At 45.9% G+C, this 17,551-nt stretch overlaps 3 protein-coding genes across 3 annotated transcripts; all 3 read right to left on the bottom strand.

Annotated features, from left to right (window-relative positions):
• Window positions 1-226: 226 nt before the first annotated feature.
• Window positions 227-14,239, bottom strand: LOC311344713 (uncharacterized protein). The gene is made up of 13 exons (XM_084469068.1): window positions 13,835-14,239; window positions 13,442-13,536; window positions 13,256-13,319; window positions 11,014-11,771; window positions 5,168-5,465; window positions 4,353-4,447; window positions 4,156-4,219; window positions 3,151-3,698; window positions 2,254-2,260; window positions 1,863-2,177; window positions 1,503-1,597; window positions 1,308-1,371; window positions 227-992 (listed from the first exon to the last, which is right to left on the bottom strand). The coding sequence occupies exons 1-13, from the start codon at window positions 14,139-14,141 to the stop codon at window positions 436-438; spliced, it is 3,267 nt and encodes a 1,088-aa protein (XP_084325194.1). The 5' UTR covers window positions 14,142-14,239; the 3' UTR covers window positions 227-435.
• Window positions 6,566-9,448, bottom strand: LOC311345435 (uncharacterized protein). The gene is made up of 6 exons (XM_084469834.1): window positions 9,087-9,448; window positions 8,763-8,857; window positions 8,569-8,629; window positions 8,075-8,424; window positions 7,871-7,934; window positions 6,566-7,302 (listed from the first exon to the last, which is right to left on the bottom strand). Exons 1-6 carry the CDS (start codon window positions 9,391-9,393, stop codon window positions 6,749-6,751), a joined length of 1,431 nt encoding a protein of 476 aa, XP_084325960.1. The 5' UTR covers window positions 9,394-9,448; the 3' UTR covers window positions 6,566-6,748.
• Window positions 14,240-15,178: 939 nt separating the features above from the next.
• LOC311345439 (uncharacterized protein) lies at window positions 15,179-17,484 on the bottom strand (the record flags this gene model as incomplete). The annotated part of the gene is made up of 4 exons (XM_084469838.1): window positions 15,179-16,061; window positions 16,622-16,688; window positions 16,816-16,913; window positions 17,178-17,484. The coding sequence occupies 4 exons, from the start codon at window positions 17,482-17,484 to the stop codon at window positions 15,316-15,318; spliced, it is 1,218 nt and encodes a 405-aa protein (XP_084325964.1). The 3' UTR covers window positions 15,179-15,315.
• Window positions 17,485-17,551: the final 67 nt, after the last annotated feature.

The following is a 17,551-nucleotide window of genomic DNA, read 5'->3' on the forward strand; positions in this document are numbered from 1 at the left end:
AGATCTATACATTTAACCAGTGACCTTTTTAAATTAATAATCTAACTGTAGAAAGTAGGACTCAACCATAATTGCCCATTGTGATAAAAACCAAAGGTAAGAACTAGTAAATACTGGCAGTCGCAAGAAGACAGCAAACAGAAAGTCAAACAAGCGGTAGTTGGAATTAAGCAAACAGAATTTAAAGATAAGTGAAATTATCATGTTTAATGAGGGTTTACATTGCAGTAATTTATTCCACAATTGAACTTTGCAGGCAATTTCTGATTACAAATATAACGGTTATGACGCAGATATGTATTATTTAAAACAGTAAAAACTGAAAAATAGGAAACTTGGAAAGAGTCTTCAAAATCGTGAATAAAAAATACCTTAAGCAGTAATTTCATCACAGACACAAAAGAGATGTTAGTCAAAGCGTCCCGCTGCCCCGTGTCAAAGCACCCCACTGCCCGTGTGCTTGACCATGTGTCGACGCAAATGACTGGAGTTGCTGAAGCGGGCGTTGCACTGCAGACACACAAAGGGCCTCTCTCCGGAGTGGATCCTCATGTGGATCTTCAGGTTGCCTTTCTGTTGGAAGCGCTTCATGCATTGGTCACACCCGTACGGCTTCTCGCCGGTGTGGGTACGCATGTGAATAGTCATCTTGGCATTGGGAAACACCCTGCCACACACGACACAGGGCTGGCCCTTGCGGCCGCCCCGATGCCCAGTCCGCTCCTCGCGGTGGACCAACCGCTCGTCGCTGTCCAGGCTCTTGGCCACGCCGTGGTCCGCAGACAGCGAGCTCAGGGCCTCCAGTTCGGACGTGGTGAAGAGGGTGTCGTGGCCGTCCACCGCCAGTGGGCCCTCCCCTTTTCCGTGGACGCTCAGGATCCTCAGCTCCCCGTCGTGACTGGACGTGTGGGAGGAGCCAAGGGCGTCCACATGCAGTCTCTCCGAGGTGGCGCCGTGCGGTGTGCTGCGGTCTCCAAAGTAATCGTAGTTTTCTGCAGAGATGAAAAGAGAGAGAAAGTAATTGCATTAATTTATTATTTGCAATTATTATTATTATTGCAATTATTCGATTTTGACAATAACAAGGGATGTCGTGTCCTTCCCTGTAGTAGGCCTTTCACACATGGGATTGAGCCCAGAGTTGCTCTTTACAGATGCAACACACGCTCCTTGTGAATTCTCTGGCTCTCAGATTCTCTAAACTTTTTGAAGCAGGACCAGGCTTTTTAGCGCAGGAAGAATCAAGTACATTTTCAGTTGATCCAGGTTGTTTGCTTGCTTGCATGGCTGCAATATGCATTACTTACCTACAGCGGGCATGCCTCCAACAATATCCTCTTCATCCTTTATTAAAATGGTGTCTGGGGTCTGCTGCTTTCCACATAAAGATGGAAACACACACAAGACATATTCTTGCATTTGCACAGAAAAGTTGTCCATCCCAATTAACAACAAATTGAATCATAAAAGGTGTGTGCTTTCTATGTGTGTGTTGTGCCTACCTCTGCTGGAGTTGTAACAGAGGAAGCATCACTTTTGGATGGTTTAAGATAAGGGGGATCTCCAACCACCTTGTGTTCCATCAGGGGCTTTTGACCTGATGGTGGTGAGGATGAAGAACACATTGCATTCTACACCAAGAGCATTCAAAGTGCAGGAAATGGGCATATCATATATTTAGTTTAGGCATGGGTTGTGAGCTGGCCTAATGTTCTGTTGTTGCTCATTATTAATCATGATCATTGTTATCATTCCTATTTACTATTACTACACGTAATAAATAGATAAGTGAGCGTGCTTAAAAATCCCTGAACACTTGGACCGTCTTGTTTCCCACCTATCCCAGTCGGAGATCAACTCACCATTCCCCAGTGGTTTAGTCCGTGGTTTGCAGATGTTGTCTCGAGCCAGGGCGAAACGACTTGCCGCACGCGATGCATTTGATCTGGTTTGAAGCCGCAGTGAAAACAGCTCACTCCTCATCACCTTCATCCTCGTCCTCAGCGCTTCGTTTTCTTTCAGGCTCTGAGTTATCTGTAAGCGAAGGGTAGTCGAGCCTTCCGAGAACAGTTGGCTGATTTCAGATACGGCCGCTTTCGTAAGTACGTCCATTATGGACAAAAGCTGTTCTTCCAGAGTGGAACCGCTCGGCGACATGTTTATTAACATGTTTTCAACTTAAATTAAACGGACCTTGTGATCTCGATTTACCCACGAACGTAAGGCAAACAATTCCCACTTCCGGTATATTACCGTAATGCTGGAGAAAAAAAACTGTGGGGCAAGTTGTGGCCAATACTATTCCACGGCTTTGACGAAAACTCCATTCCGATTGGTCGATTATGACATTCAGCGGGCGATTATTTCAGTATAACCAACCGCTATGTAGCCTACTCTATTAATAAGATTATTACATTTTGTGTCAAATTATTGACTCAATTATCTGTGTAGGCGGGATAATACCTACATGAATTATCCCTGACACAAAGGTCAAAAATGTAATTTCACGTTGAAAAAAAGTTATTACCATGCAGTCATTGATATCTTTTACACTTGAATTTAACATAAGTTAATCATCCGTTCATTTAACTTTTGTTATACAAACAAGGAATGAAGAGTGAACGATGCTAGCAATCTTCAGACTTTGTCCCATCAGAATAATTCTGCATTCTAGAGGGAGGACCGTCAACTGTCTTAAGCATCACTGAGATCTATACATTTAACCAGTGACCTTTTTAAATTAATAATCTAACTGTAGAAAGTAGGACTCAGCCATAATTGCCCATTGTGATAAAAACCAAATGTAAGAACTAGAAAATACTGGCAGTCGAAAGAAGACTGCTAACAGAAAGTCAAAATAAGAGGGAGCAGGAAATAAGCACACAGAATTTAAAGATAAGTGAAATTATCATGTTTAATGAGGGTTTACATTGCAGTAATTTATTCCACAAGTGAACTTTGCAGGCAATTTGTGATTACAAATATAACGGTTATGACGCAGAAATGTATTATTTACAACAGTAAAAACAGAAAAATCTGAAACTTGGAAAGTCTTCAAAATCGTGAATAAAAAATACCTTAAACAGTAATTTCATCACAGACACAAAAGAGATGTTAGTCAAAGCATCCCGTTTCCCTGTGTCAAAGCGCCCCACTGCCCGTGTGCTTCATCATGTGGCGACGCAAATATTTGGAGTTGCTGTAGCTGGTGTTGCACTGCAGACACACAAAGGGCCTCTCTCCGGAGTGAATCCTCATGTGGATCTTCAGGTCGCCTTTCTGTTGGAAGCGCTTCATGCATTGGTCACACCCGTACGGCTTCTCGCCGGTGTGGGTACGCATGTGAATAGTCATCTTGGCATTGGGAAACACCCTGCCACACACGACACAGGGCTGGCCCTTGCGACCGCCCCGATGCGCAGTCCGCTCCTCGCGGTGGACCAACGGCTCGCCGCAGTCCAGGCTCTTGGCCACGCTGTGGTCCGCGGACAGCGAGCTCAGGGCCTCCAGTTCGGACGCGGTGAAGAGGGTGTCATGGCCGTCCACCGCCAGTGGGCCCTCCCCTTTTCCGTGGACGCTCAGGATCCTCAGCTCTCCGTCGTGACTGGACGTGTGGGAGGAGCCAAGGGCGTCCACATGCAGTCTCTCCGAGGTGGCGCCGCGCGGTGTGCTGCGGTCTCCAAAGTAATTGTAGTCTTCTGCAGAGAGGAAAACAGAGAGAAAGTAATTGCATTAATTTATTATTTGCACAAAGGGATACAGTATGTACCTTGTACACACTTGACACTGAGCGTTAAGAATGTGTACCGCAGTCATAAATACACAGTATTGGAGAGAGTTGTCTCCTCCCACACCTTCCTCCCCAGACTCGAAGATGAGCTGAGCACAACATTACATTTGAGAAGAGCACAATTATTACATTTTGACAATAACAAGGGATGTCGTGTCCTTCCCTGTAGGCCTTTCACACATGGGATTGAGCCCAGAGTTGCTCTTTACAGATGCAACACACACTCCTTGTGAATTCTCTGGCTCTCAGATTCTCTGAACTTTTTGAAGGAGGACCAGGCTCTTTAGCGCAGGAAGAATCAAGTACATTCTCAGTTGATCCAGGTCGTTTGTTTGCTCTCATGGCTATAAATATGCATTACTTACCTACAGCGGGCATGCCTCCAACAATATCTTCTTCATCCTTTATTAAAATGGTGTCTGGAGTCTGCTGCTTTCCACATAAAGATGGAAACACACACAAGACATATTCTTGCATCTGCACAGAAAAGTTGTCCATCCCAATTAACAACAAGTTGAATCATAAAAGGTGTGTGCTTTGTATGTGTGTGTGTTGTGCCTACCTCTGCTGGAGTTGTAACAGAGGAAGCATCACTTTTGGATGGTTTAAGATAAGGGGGATCTCCAACCACCTTGTGTTCCATCGGGGGCTTTTGACCTGATGGTGATGAGGATGAAGAACACATTGCATTCTAGACCAAGAGCATTCAAAGTGCAGGAAATGGGTATATCATATATTTAGTTTAGGCATGGGTTGTGAGCTGGCCTAATGTTCTGTTATTCCTTATTATTAATCATGATCATTGTTATCATTCCTATTACTACACGTAATAAATAGATAAGTGAACGTCCCTAAACGTCCCGTCCTGTTTCCCACCTATTAAGGGCTCTTTATTGTTCCACGTTGACGCAAAGGGTCACGGACCCGTTACGTCCTTGCGGACCCTCCTTGCGTCCACCGCAAGGGCTGTGATTGGTCCGCTGATTACATCATTTCCGGCAATAGGCTTTGTATGTCAAAAAAAAAAAAATCAAAGGCAAAACATGCAACTTTTGCCTTCATAGCAGTTTTTGTTTTTTTTTGTAATCGGTGAAAAGTGGAGACTTGTAGCAGCCTATCTTGTTTTTGTGGCACATTGTTTGAGTCGTATTCAGCTTTCAAGTTGCTAGATATAATGCATACCATACCATTATCAACACTTCTAGTAGTAGACAATTGTAAAGTAACAGCATATACAGACAAGGGCAACTATTTGTTTTCTCTTTAGAGTCTTTATCACGGCCATGCACAGCGACACGTAAACCCAACGCAGAAACATAAAGGTTCACGACTACATCCAAGCGACTGCGTGGTCATCACAGTCGGAGATCAACTCACCATCTCCCAGATGTTTAGTCCGTGGTTTGCAGATGTTGGCTCGAGCCAGGGCGAAACGACTTGCCGCGCGCGATGCATTTGATCTGGTTTGAAGCCGCAGTGAAAACAGCTCACTCCTCATCACCTTCATCCTCGTCCTCAGCGCTTCGTTTTCTTTCAGGCTCTGAGTTAATTGTAAGCGAAGGGTAGTCGAGCCTTCCGAGAACAGTTGGCTGATCTCAGATACGGCCGCTTTGGCAAGTACGTCCATTATGGACGAGAGCTGTTCTTCCAGAGTGGAACCGCACGGCGTCATGTTTATTAACATGTTTTACTCGACCACCGGTGAGAAGTAACGGACTGAAATAACGGACCCTTTGTTGTCGATTGAACCTACGTAGACCTATAAAGAAAATGACAGCGGATTAAAACATGGCGCCCATTCATTCCTATGAAAACTGCTCATTGGGCAACCATGGACCCCTAACGAAAGGTCTGCGCTACTCTATGCCCCCGAACGAGGCGAACAATTCCCACTTCCGGTACTTTACCGTAATACGGGGAAAAAACAACAACAACAACGTGGGGCAAGTTGTGGCCATCCACTTCGGCTTTGACGAAAACTCCATTCTGATTGGTCCATTGTGACATTCAGCGGTCGATTATTTCAGAATTACCAACTGCAATGCTTATTTCCAACCGTCGAATCTTGCAGACAATCATCTATTAGCGGAAGCAATACTATAATTATTTAAATCTACTATTACATTTTGTGTCAAATTATTGATATACTAAGTAGCCTATCCGTGTAAGCGGGATAATGCACATTATATTATCCCTAACACAAAGCGTCAAATTGAATTTCACGTTGAAAAAAAAAGTTATCTTTCATACCAGTCATTGATATATTTTACACTTGAATTTAACATAAGTTAATCATCCTTCATTTAACTTTCATTAGACAAACAAGGAATGAAGAGCGAACGATGCTAGGAATCTTCAGACTTTGTCCCATCAGAATAATACTGCATTCTAGAGGGAGGACCGTAAACTGACTCATGGTGTGTTCCAGATGCCTCGTACACAAGCCTTACTAGTTGCACTTGTGACGTAATTCCCTGTCTCGTAGCACTTATAGCGTTCATGTTCGTCTTTGTGATTGTGTCATGTCATTGGCTAGTCATTGATATTGTTAGCTACATTAGCCTCTTAAGCAAACCAGCTCGAAAGCAAACAACACAACTTTACATTGTATTGCACGCACAGCAAGACCGTGCAATGCATATGGTGACCGGAATAAAGTAGCAATGTAATCAAGTGTGTAAGAGCATTTAAAATCAACATTAAAATGACCAACGTGGTACAAATACAAAGAAAATAAATCTCTTTAGGGGCGGCGCAGCCATTTTTGTTTTTGTCTGCCTCACTGAACTCGATCTACTCTCAGAATTCCGAGTGGGACCAACCAAAAGGGGGCCTTCCTCCGTGAAATGCCGCAAGAAAGCTTGGGAGATTTCCCCACTTGCAACTCGTACGGACGGTGTACGAGGCAGACACACAGACACCATAGACATGTTAGTCAAAGCATCCCGTCGCCCCGTGTCAAAGCGCCCCGTTGCCCATGTGCTGGATCATGTGGCGACGCAAATATTTGGAGTCGCTGTAGCTGGCGTTGCACTGCGGACACACAAAGGGCCACTCCCCGGAGTGGATCCTCCTCATGTGGATCTTCAGGTCGCCTTTCTGCTGGAAGCGCTTCTTGCATTGGTCGCACCCGTACGGCTTCTCGCCGGTGTGGCTGCGCATGTGGATGATCATCTTGGCATTGTTGGGAAAAACCTTGCCACACACGACACAGGGCTGGCCCTTGCGGAAGGCCCGGTACCCGGTCAGCTCCTCGCGGTGGACGAGTGGCACGTCGCAGTCCGGGCTCTTGGCCACGCCGTGGTCCGCGGACAGCGAGCTCAGGGCCGCCAGTTCGGACGCGCTGAAGAGTGTGTCGTGGCCGTCCACCGCCAGTGGGCCCTCCCCTTTTCCGTGGACTCTCAGGTTCCGCCGCTGCCTGGTCACGTGGGAGGAGCCGGGGGCGTCCGCAAGCAGACTCTCTGCGGTGGCGCCTCGCTGCGTTCTGTGGTCTCCAAAGTCACCACAGTCTCCTGCAGGGACAAAAAACAGAAAGAGAGAGAGAGAGAGAGAGTAATTGTATTGATACAAAAGTACAAAGCAGCTAGACTACATGCTCCCGGTTTACCCCCAGACATAAGATAGAAACGTCATCAACATGGTCAACAACACGCCCACTCGCTCGTTAGAAATTCTCCGGCTCTCCTTCGCACTTAGGGGCCTGGGCGGGTAAACTCCGGAGGGGGAGATTCTGACATTTGTGTTCCCACATGCAGCCCCTCCGGTTGTAATCCGGAGCACGTCAGGCTTACAGTGCATGTGTGAAAGGGCTACCTGTAAGTTGATCAGCTAACATTTAAACGTTTGCAATTCAATTATTTGTTTAGAAATGATAAACCAGCTCATGTGGCATCCGTCCTGAAACCCTTCTGGGCTCTTAGCTGTTTACATCTTTGAAATGCTCCTCCCACGTTGTACTCGTGCTTTAGCAGGGCTCTGTTCATGATGCGTTTTGGAAGGAGGACCAGGCACTGGTAGAATACAATCTCAGTTGATCCAGGTCGTTTGCTTGCTTGCATGGCTGCAATATGTATTACTTACCTACAGCAGGTATGCCTCTAGCAATATCCTCTTCATCCTTGATTAAAATGGTGTCTGGGGTCCGCTGCTTTCCACGTAAAAAAAGGAAACACGCACAAGACATATTCTTGCATTTGCACTGAATAATTGTCAATCCCAATTATCAACTAATTGAATCATAAAAGGTGTGTGCTACTGCTTTCTCTGGGTGTGTGTTGTGCCTACCTCTGCTGGAGTTGTAACAGAGGAAGCCTCCCTTTTGGACGGTGAATGAGAAGGGGGATTTCCAACCTGCCCAGTCCGCTCCTCGCGGTGGACCAACCGCTCGCCGCAGTCCAGGCTCTTGGCCACGCTGTGGTCCGCAGGCAGCGAGCTCCAGACCGTATGTTTTGGCGCTGTGAAGAGGGTGTCATGGCCGTCCACCGCCAGTGGGCCCTCCCCTTTTCCGTGGACGCTCAGGATCCGCAGGTCCCCGTCGTGACTGGACGTGTGGGAGGAGCCAGGGGCGTCCGCATGCAGTCTCTCCGAGGTGGCGCCTCGCTGTGTGCTGCGGTCTCCAAAGTAATAATAGTCTTCTGCAGAGAGGAAAACAGCGAAAGTAATGGTATTAATTCATTATTTGCACAAAAGTATATTGCTTTGTACACACTTGACACAGAGGGTTAAGAATGTGTGCTGCAGTCATATTCTTTACCCTGACTTAAATGGTTATTACTTACCTACAGAGGGCTCGCCTCCAACGATATCTTCTTCTTTAATTAAAATGGTGTCTGGGTTGTGCTGCTTTCCACATTCGGAGGGAAACACACGCAAGACATTATCTTGCATTTGCACAGAAAGTTGTTGTCAATCCACACTAACGACAAATTGAATCCAAAAAGGTGTGTGCTTTCTATGTGTGTGTTGTGCCTACCTCTGCTGGAGTTGTAACAGAGGAAGGCTGCCTTTTGGACGGTTTAAGATAAGGGGGATGTCCAACCGCCTTGTGCTCCATCGGGGGCTTTAGGCCTGATGATGATTAAGAAGTTTAAATGAAGAGTGCAGGAAATGGGCACATCGTATATTTAGACGAGGCATCGGTTGTGAGCTGGCCGGTTATTACTCATTATCAATCACGATTATTTTATCATTCCTATTTTCTATACTACACGTAATTATTAGGTAAGTGAGCGTGCTTAAAAAACCCTGAACTTGTTCCGTCCTGTTTTCCACCTATCACAGTCGGAGATCAACTCACCATCTCCCAGATGTTTAGTCCGCGGTTTGCAGATGTTGGCTCGAGCCAGGGCGAAGCGACTTGCCGCACGCGATGCATTTGATCTGGTTTGAAGCCGCAGTGAAAACAGCTCACTCCTCATCACCTTCATCCTCGTCCTCAGCGCTTCGTTTTCTTTCAGGCTCTGAGTTATCTGTAAGCGAAGGGTAGTCGAGCCTTCCGAGAACAGTTGGCTGATTTCAGATACGGCCGCTCTCGCAAGTACGTCCATGATGGACGAGAGCTGTTCTTCCAAAGTGGAACCGCTCGGCGACATGTTTATTAACATGTTTTACTCGACTACCGGGAGAAGTAACATAAACTGACATGAAACGAACCCTTTGTTGTTGATTTACTCCCGAACGAGGCGAACAATTCCCACTTCCGGTATATTACCGTAATACGGGAAAAACAACGTGGGGCAAGTTGTGACCATCCACTTCGGCTTTGACGAAAACTCCATTCTGATTGGTCCATTGTGACATTCAGCGGTCGATTATTTCAGAATTACCAACTGCTATGTACTCTTATTTCCAACCGTCGAATCTAGCAGACAATAATCTGTTAGCGGTAGCAATACTATAATTATTTAAATCTACAACAAATTGATTACATTTGCCGCATTTCCACCGACGGTACCAGCTCAACTCGCCAGCATGCAGTGCTGGCACGACGTTTGGTTCCAGGCACGTCGCGTTTCCATCTAAAAAAGTATCTCTCCAACATGGGCGGGTCGTCATTAGGTTTTAATCCCGGGAAATCTGAATCTGATCAACACTATTTCCTGATTCCCGGGAAAGGTTATGATGGGAAATAAAATAAAATAAAAAGCACAATGACTGCGCGTCTATTGTTGTCATACGGTAATGTTGATCGAGGCGAAACTTGAGCCCTGGGAAAGGAACGACACAAAAATGAAACAGCGAAACGCTGATCCGTGTCCCCCTCGGGAGCGGGTTCGTGGACTCCAGCCACGCCGGACACAATTTAACTTTGAGTGATTATTCCCGTTTGCAGCCGCTGGCCAATCAGTTGCCAGCAGCCTGTTTACGTCATACAAAAGTACCAGCTCCGCTCGCTTGGAAGTTGGAACCTCGACGGAGGTCCTACTAAAAAAAGTACCCGGGGTACCAGGTACTTTTTTTGCCAATGGAAACGCAAAAAAAGGCGGGCCAAGTCGAGGCGAGTTGAGCTGAGCTGGTACTGTAAGTGTCAAATTATTGATTCAAGCGGGATAAAGTACATACTATCCCTAACACAAAGTGTCAAACATTTTATTTAACAACATTATCTTCTTACATACAAGTGATTGACATATTTATACTTGAAGTTGACATAAGTCAATCATCCTTTTATTTAACTTTCGTAAGACAAACAGGAAGTGAAGGGTGACAATGCTGGAAATCTTCACACTCTGTCCCATCTGAACAATGCTGCAATCTAGAGGGAGGACCGTAAACGGACACAAGCATCACTGAGATCTATACATTTAACCAGTGACCTTTAGTTGATAATCAAACAGTAGAAAGTAGAACTCAACCCTTATTGCCCATTGTGATAAAACTCAAGGAAAGACCTAGAAAATACTGGCAGTAGAAAGAAGAAACAAGAACAAATAGAAATTGGAGGAAGTGTGCTACCTCATTGACTGCATTATTTGGCTCTTATTTTATGCCAATCCGCCTTTTCCCACATGAAGATTATGAAGTCAGTATAATTCCCATTCCATCGTGACTCATGGTGTTCGGAAGCCCGATAGAGACTAGCTACCCGCAGCTACTGTCCGGACTATGAAACTCTGGCTGACTCCATTCAGTGCAAGTCATCAGAGTATGTACTCAGTATATATATATATATATATATATAAAAATATACACATTTAGCATTTTTTAACATAGGTGGATCATTTTGACAGTAGCTCGCAAGCCGAAAAAGCACGGGCCCCCCTGTGCTTGACCATGTGGCGACGCAAATTGCTGGGGTCGCTGAAGCGGGCGTTGCACTGCAGACACACGCAGGGCTTCTCCCCGGAGTGAGTCCTCATGTGGATCTTCAGGCTGCGGCTCTGTGCGAAGCGCTTCCCGCACTGGACGCACACGTACGGCTTCTCGCCCGTGTTGATTCGCATGTGCATGGTGAGCTTGGCCTTGTTGGCCACTGCATGTGGCTCCAGTGTTTGGGGCACTATTGGCTCCCTGTGGCTGAAGAACCGCTCGCCGCAGTCCAAGCCGTGCTGCAGCGGGAACGGTGCATCGAGGTGGCCCGGTCGCCTTCCCTTGTCGCCGGCCTCCAGCGCGGCGTGCTTCAGGGACAGGGAGGCGGCCTGGAGGCGCTGGAGCCGTTCTGCGTAGCCGTCCCTAAGGGGACCCCCCCTGCCGTCCTGCACAGAGAACCTCTCGCCGGGGCCGCCGCTGCTGAAGCTGAGGAGGCTGTCGTGGGTGACGCTGTGGTCCGGGGACAGCGAGCTCAGGGCCTCCAGTTCGGACGCCGTGAAGAGGGTGTCGTGGCCGTCCACCGCCAGTGGGCCCTCCCCTTGTCCGTGGACGCTCAGGATCCGCAGCTCCTCGCTGTGACCGGACATGTGGGAGGAGCCAGGGGCGTCCACATGCAGACTCTCCGAGGTGGCGCCGTCCTGCGTGCCGCCGTCTCCAAACACATCGCATTCTTCTGCAGAGGAAAAAAACAAAAGTTATAGAGAAAGTAATTGTATTAATACCACTGGCGGCTGGTGATAAAGATTGTTGGTGGGGCACAATAATAGACAGGGGGTCTGGGGTCCCCCCCCCCAGAAAAAATGTAATTTGGTAGATTTGATTTCCTGTATTCTGGTGCATTTTGTGGATGACCATTACCTATTACCTACTATTCATTCAGATTCATAGCCTACATCCTGACTTGCAGGGCCTGGACAAGCTTACAAGTGTACCCATTGTTGTGATTCTGACATTGAGGCAAATCATGATCACTGTCCTATAGCGTCCATTTTTTGTGAGTCTCAATGTCTATTTCAAATGCAGTTAGAAATATGGGACAGTTGCTTCTGTTGCTTTTTGCTTTTGTTTATATGCTACAGGCCAAAAGACTAAATTAATATGTTACTTGCTTAACTGACTTGCTCCTTTTAAGTATAACTGTACTCCCCCAATTGCTTGGGGAGTACAATTCCTCCACTGAAATGGGTGGAAAGTGCTTTTAGAACTCTCTGCTAGTAAGCGATCTATCTCTTCTTTGCGTGTAGTTGTGTTGCACGAATGCTGCTGAGGGAGGTAGCCTATTTGATTGACTTTTGCGCTGAATTTTCCAATCCAATGCCATTGGTCTGGGGCACACACAACTGCGACCCGCGGTGGAATTTTCATGCGCCAAAGAAACGCTGTCTCTGCTTGATGGACAGCTAAAAGTTTGCACGCTCACATAGACTTCATCGTGGCCGGCGCCCCTGACTTGAAGGACGGCTTTATTGACCAATAACAAGCCTAGCCCAAAGAACTGACGTTCAGACGCATTTAAATGGTTGCTGGCCAGGCAAGTACAGTCTATCAAACAATTCAACGAGGATAAACGCTATGTATTTTTTGTTGATTTATTTTGTATTTTTAATGGTTTATTCATCATAGTTGGCAGATATATTCGAGTGAATATATCACGGAGGGGTGGCGCCCTAGTGCCCTCTACACTGCCACTGTTTAACACACAATGTGGACAACATGATAAAGTGTGTAGCTACAGTGTAGATGCAGAAGTTTGTGTTGTAACTTGGTAAATGTGTCCATTGGGAGTTAAACACTAAATGGTAATAGGTTACCATTATCAAATGTTTACAGGTCCCCATTGTTAACGTTTGTCTGTTTTGAAGTATAAATAAACCTTGTGCAGTTTGCTCTCCCGCCCTGGGAGTTCTGGCTGCACACAAATTGGTTATTAAACCACTTGAACTGCAATCTACTTTTCCCTGAGACCTGTTTGTCTGAGTCTTTGTCCGAACGCGGGCACTGCCACAAGACGGATCTCATGCCAAGACTTTCAGAGTAAGGAATTATTTCATACAAAAGGAGAGCATAGACACACTCAATAAAAAGTAGATGTTTCATTATTAGAATAATATAATACATTAGAATATATTGTTATCCAATTTAACCCTTGGTGCTCACCTACAGGGGGCCTGCATCCAACCATATCCTCTTCATCCTTGATGAAAATTATGTCTGGGGTCTCCTGCTTTCCACATAGAGAGGGGAACACAGGCAAGACACATGTTGGTATTTGCATATATATATAAATTGATACGAAACACTGAATCATAAAGGTGTGTGATTATATAGGTGTGCTGTGCCTACCTTTGCTGGAGTTGTAACGGTTGAAGCCTCACTTGTGGACGGTGAATGAAAAGGGGAATTTCCAACCACCTTGTGGTCAATCAGGGGCTTTAGGCCTGATGGAATGATGAAGAATACATTAAATGTCATAGCAAGAGCATTCAAAGGGCCAGAAATGGGCATAACGCATATCGAGCTCAGGCATGTGTTCATCAGTAGGCTAGGTACCCATAGCCTACTGTACTCTTATTATTAATGTTCATAATTAAGCATGATTATTATTATCATTACTATTTCCTATTATTATTAATTATTATTATTATTATTTGATTATATGAATAGATAATGAGCGTCTAAATCCTGAACACTTGGACCGTCCTGTTTTCCCCCTGTCCCAGTCGGAGATCCACTCACCATTCCCCAGTGGTTTAGTCCGTGGTTTGCAGATGTTGGCTCGAGCCAGGGCGAAGCGACTTGCCGCACGCGATGCATTTGATCTGGTTTGAAGCCGCAGTGAAAACAGCTCACTCCTCATCACCTTCATCCTCGTCCTCAGCGCTTCGTTTTCTTTCAGGCTCTGAGTTATCTGTAAGCGAAGGGTAGTCGAGCCTTCCGAGAACAATTGGCTAATTTCAGATACGGCCGCTTTCGCAAGTACGTCCATGATGGACGAGAGCTGTTCTTCCAGAGTGGAACCGCTCGGCGACATGTTTATTAACATTTTTACTACCGGCGAAAAGTTAAAGAAACAATGATTCAACTTATCTTCTTGTTTTCATTTGGTGAATACAAAAAAAATGTTTCTGTGTATTAACGTCACCGTCTGAATGGCACGAAAGGGACTATGGAATACGAACTACTTCCTTTTCCGGTATATTACCGTAATACTGGAAAAACAACGTGTGTGTGTGTGTGTGTGCGTGTGTGTGCGTGCGTGCGTGCGTGTGTGTGTGTGACTCCATTCTGACATTCAGCTGTTGATTATTTCTGAATAATTTGAATAACGTTGGTTATTTCAGAATAACCGGCCGCTATTTCAAACAGTCGATTCAGCAGACAATTATCTATTAACAGAAGCAATACTGTGATTTTGTCTCACATGGTCATCCTTTTACTTAACTTTCATAAGACAAACAAGGAGTGAAGGGTGAACAATAATACAAATCTTCTGACTCTATCACATTAGAATAATTCTGCATTCTAGAGGAAGAACCGTAAACTGTCTTAAGCATCACTGAGATCTATACATATATCCAGTGACATTTTTTATTGGATAATCTGTAACTGTAGAAAGTAGTACTCAACCATTATTGCCCATTGTGATAAAACCCAAGGTAAGAACTAGAAAATACTGGCAGTAGAAAGAAGACAGCAAACAGAAAGTCAAAACAAGAGGTAGTTGGAATTAAGCACACAGAATGAAAACATAAGTGAAATGAACACAATCATGTATAATGTTGGGTTACATTGCAGTAGTCCACAAGAGCCACCTTTCAGCCATAAGGAGAAGTCACGACCCCTCGCTTTAGACAGGTGATCACCTCCCCCCACCCCCCTCTTTTTTCCCCGTCTACTCTGTACATGTTTTTATTTCTTATGATGATTAAATTGTTTTGTTGGTATTTCTCATGTCATGCTTATGAATTGAATACCCCCGGGACTCAACGGGAAACAAGACTGCAAGTATTCAAAAAAAAAGTATTCAATCAATCAATCAAAAGTCTATTCCACGAGTGAAATTTGCTGGCAATTTGTGATTACAAAGGTAACGGTAATGACACAGACATAGATTATAAACAACAATAAAAACATTTTTCAGGTGATGAAACCTAAAGCAGTCTTTCCATCCCATACACGGTAGAGGTGTCAATCAAAGCGTCCCGCTGCCCCGCGTGTCAAAGCACCTCGTTGCCAATGTGCTTGACCATGTGGCGACGCAAATTGCTGGGGTCGCTGAAGCGGGCGTTGCACTGCAGACACACGCAGGGCTTCTCCCCGGAGTGAGTCCTCATGTGGATCTTCAGGCTGCCGCTCTGCGTGAAGCGCTTCCCGCACTGGACGCAGCCGTACGGCTTCTCGCCGGTGTGGATGCGCATGTGCATGGTGAGCTTGGCCTTGTTGGCCAACGACCTGCCGCAAAAGGCACAGGAGAAGGGTGGCTCCAGTGTTTGGGGCACTATTGGCTCCTTGTGGCTGAAGAACCGCTCGCCGCAGTCCAAGCCGTGCTGCAACGGGAACTGTGCATCGAGGTGGCCCGGTCGCCTTCCCTTGTCTCCGGCCTCCAGCGCGGCGTGCTTCAGGGACAGGGAGGCGGCCTGGAGGCGCTGGAGCCGTTCTGCGTGGCCGTCCCTGACGGGACCCCCCCTGCCGTCCTGCGTCCCCAGCGACGGGGCCGCCCTCTCGCTGGGGCCGCCGCTGCTGAAGCTGAGGAGGCTGTCGTGGGTGACGCTGTGGTCCGGGGACAGCGAGCTCAGGGCCTCCAGTTCGGACGCGGTGAAGAGGGTGTCATGGCCGTCCCCTTGTCCGTGGACGCTCAGGATCCGCAGGTCCCCGATGTGACTGGACATGTGGGAGGAGCCAGGGGCGTCCACATGCAGACTCTCCGAGGTGGCGCCGCGGTCTCCAAATGCATCGCATTCTTCTGCAGAGGAAAAAACTGAAGTTATAGAGAAAGCAATTGTAATAATGCATAATGTGGACATAAGGATAAAGTGAGTAGCTACAGTGTATGCAGAAGTTTACTATTTAAGTCTTACTGATTTCAGTTAACCTATGGCTTTATTTTGTAGAAAAATAATTGTTTATATTTCTAACTTGGTAAACATGTTCATTGTCAGTTAAACACTTGGCCTCATTCAAACATTGAAATAGCTGCCTAATATGTTCATTTCAAAACCATTAACCTGCATATTTGCTGCATCTTTGTCATATAATACATTTATATATATATATATATATATATATAAATTATTGTCGTCAGGGCTAGTAGTAAAACTGGTCACTGTATCGAACGTTCATAGGTATGAAGTGGTTTTAACTTTTAATCAAAAAGATTAGAAAATAAGTCTTTGTCCAAACACGGGCACTGCCACAAGACGGACCTCACTTACTAAATGAAAAGTAGATAATTATACATATCATTATAAGAATAATATAATACATTAGAATATATTGTTATCCCATTTAACTCTTAGTGCTCACCTACAGCGGGCCTGCATCCAACCATATCCTCTTCATCCTTGATAAAAATTATGTCTGGGGTCTCCTGCTTTCCACATAGAGAGGGGAACACAAGGCAAGACACATGTTGACATTTGAACAGAAAATAGTTCAATCCCCCTTTACGACGCACTGAATCATAAAGGTGTGTGATTATATAGGTGTGCTGTGCCTACCTCTGCTGGAGTTACGGTAACGGTTGAAGCCTCACTTTTGGACGGTGAATGAGAAGGGGGATTTCGAACCGCCTTGTGATCCGTCAGGGGCTTTAAACCTGATGGTGGTGGTGATGATGATGATGATGATGATGATGATGATGATGATGATGATGATGATGAGGAGGAGGAATACATTAAATTCTATACCAAGAGCATGCCAGAAATGGGCATGACGTATATTTAGATCAGGCATGCGTAGGCTAGGTACCCGTAGCCTACTGTGCTGTTATTATTAAATGTTAATTATTATCTATCTATATATTATTATCATTACTACCCCCCCCCCCCCCCCCCCCCCTCACAGTCGGAGATCCACTCACCATTCCCCAGATGTTTACTCCGCGGTTTGCAGATGTTGGCTCGAGCCAGGGCGAAACGACTTGCCGCACGCGATGCATTTGATCTGGTTTGAAGCCGCAGTGAAAACAGCTCACTCCTCATCACCTTCATCCTCGTCCTCAGCGCTTCGTTTTCTTTCAGGCTCTGAGTTATCTGTAAGCGAAGGGTAGTCGAGCCTTCCGAGAACAGTTGGCTGATCTCAGATACGGCCGCTTTCGCAAGTACGTCCATTATGGACGCGAGCTGTTCTTCCAAAGTGGAACCGCTCGGCGACATGTTTATTAACATGTTTTACTCGACTGCCGGTGAGAGGTAACATAAACAGTGATGAAACTTCTTCTTGCTGGTTTCATTC

This window comes from Micromesistius poutassou, assembly GCF_964030765.1.
Source record: "Micromesistius poutassou genome assembly, chromosome: 6".
Classification (NCBI taxonomy): domain Eukaryota; kingdom Metazoa; phylum Chordata; class Actinopteri; order Gadiformes; family Gadidae; genus Micromesistius; species Micromesistius poutassou.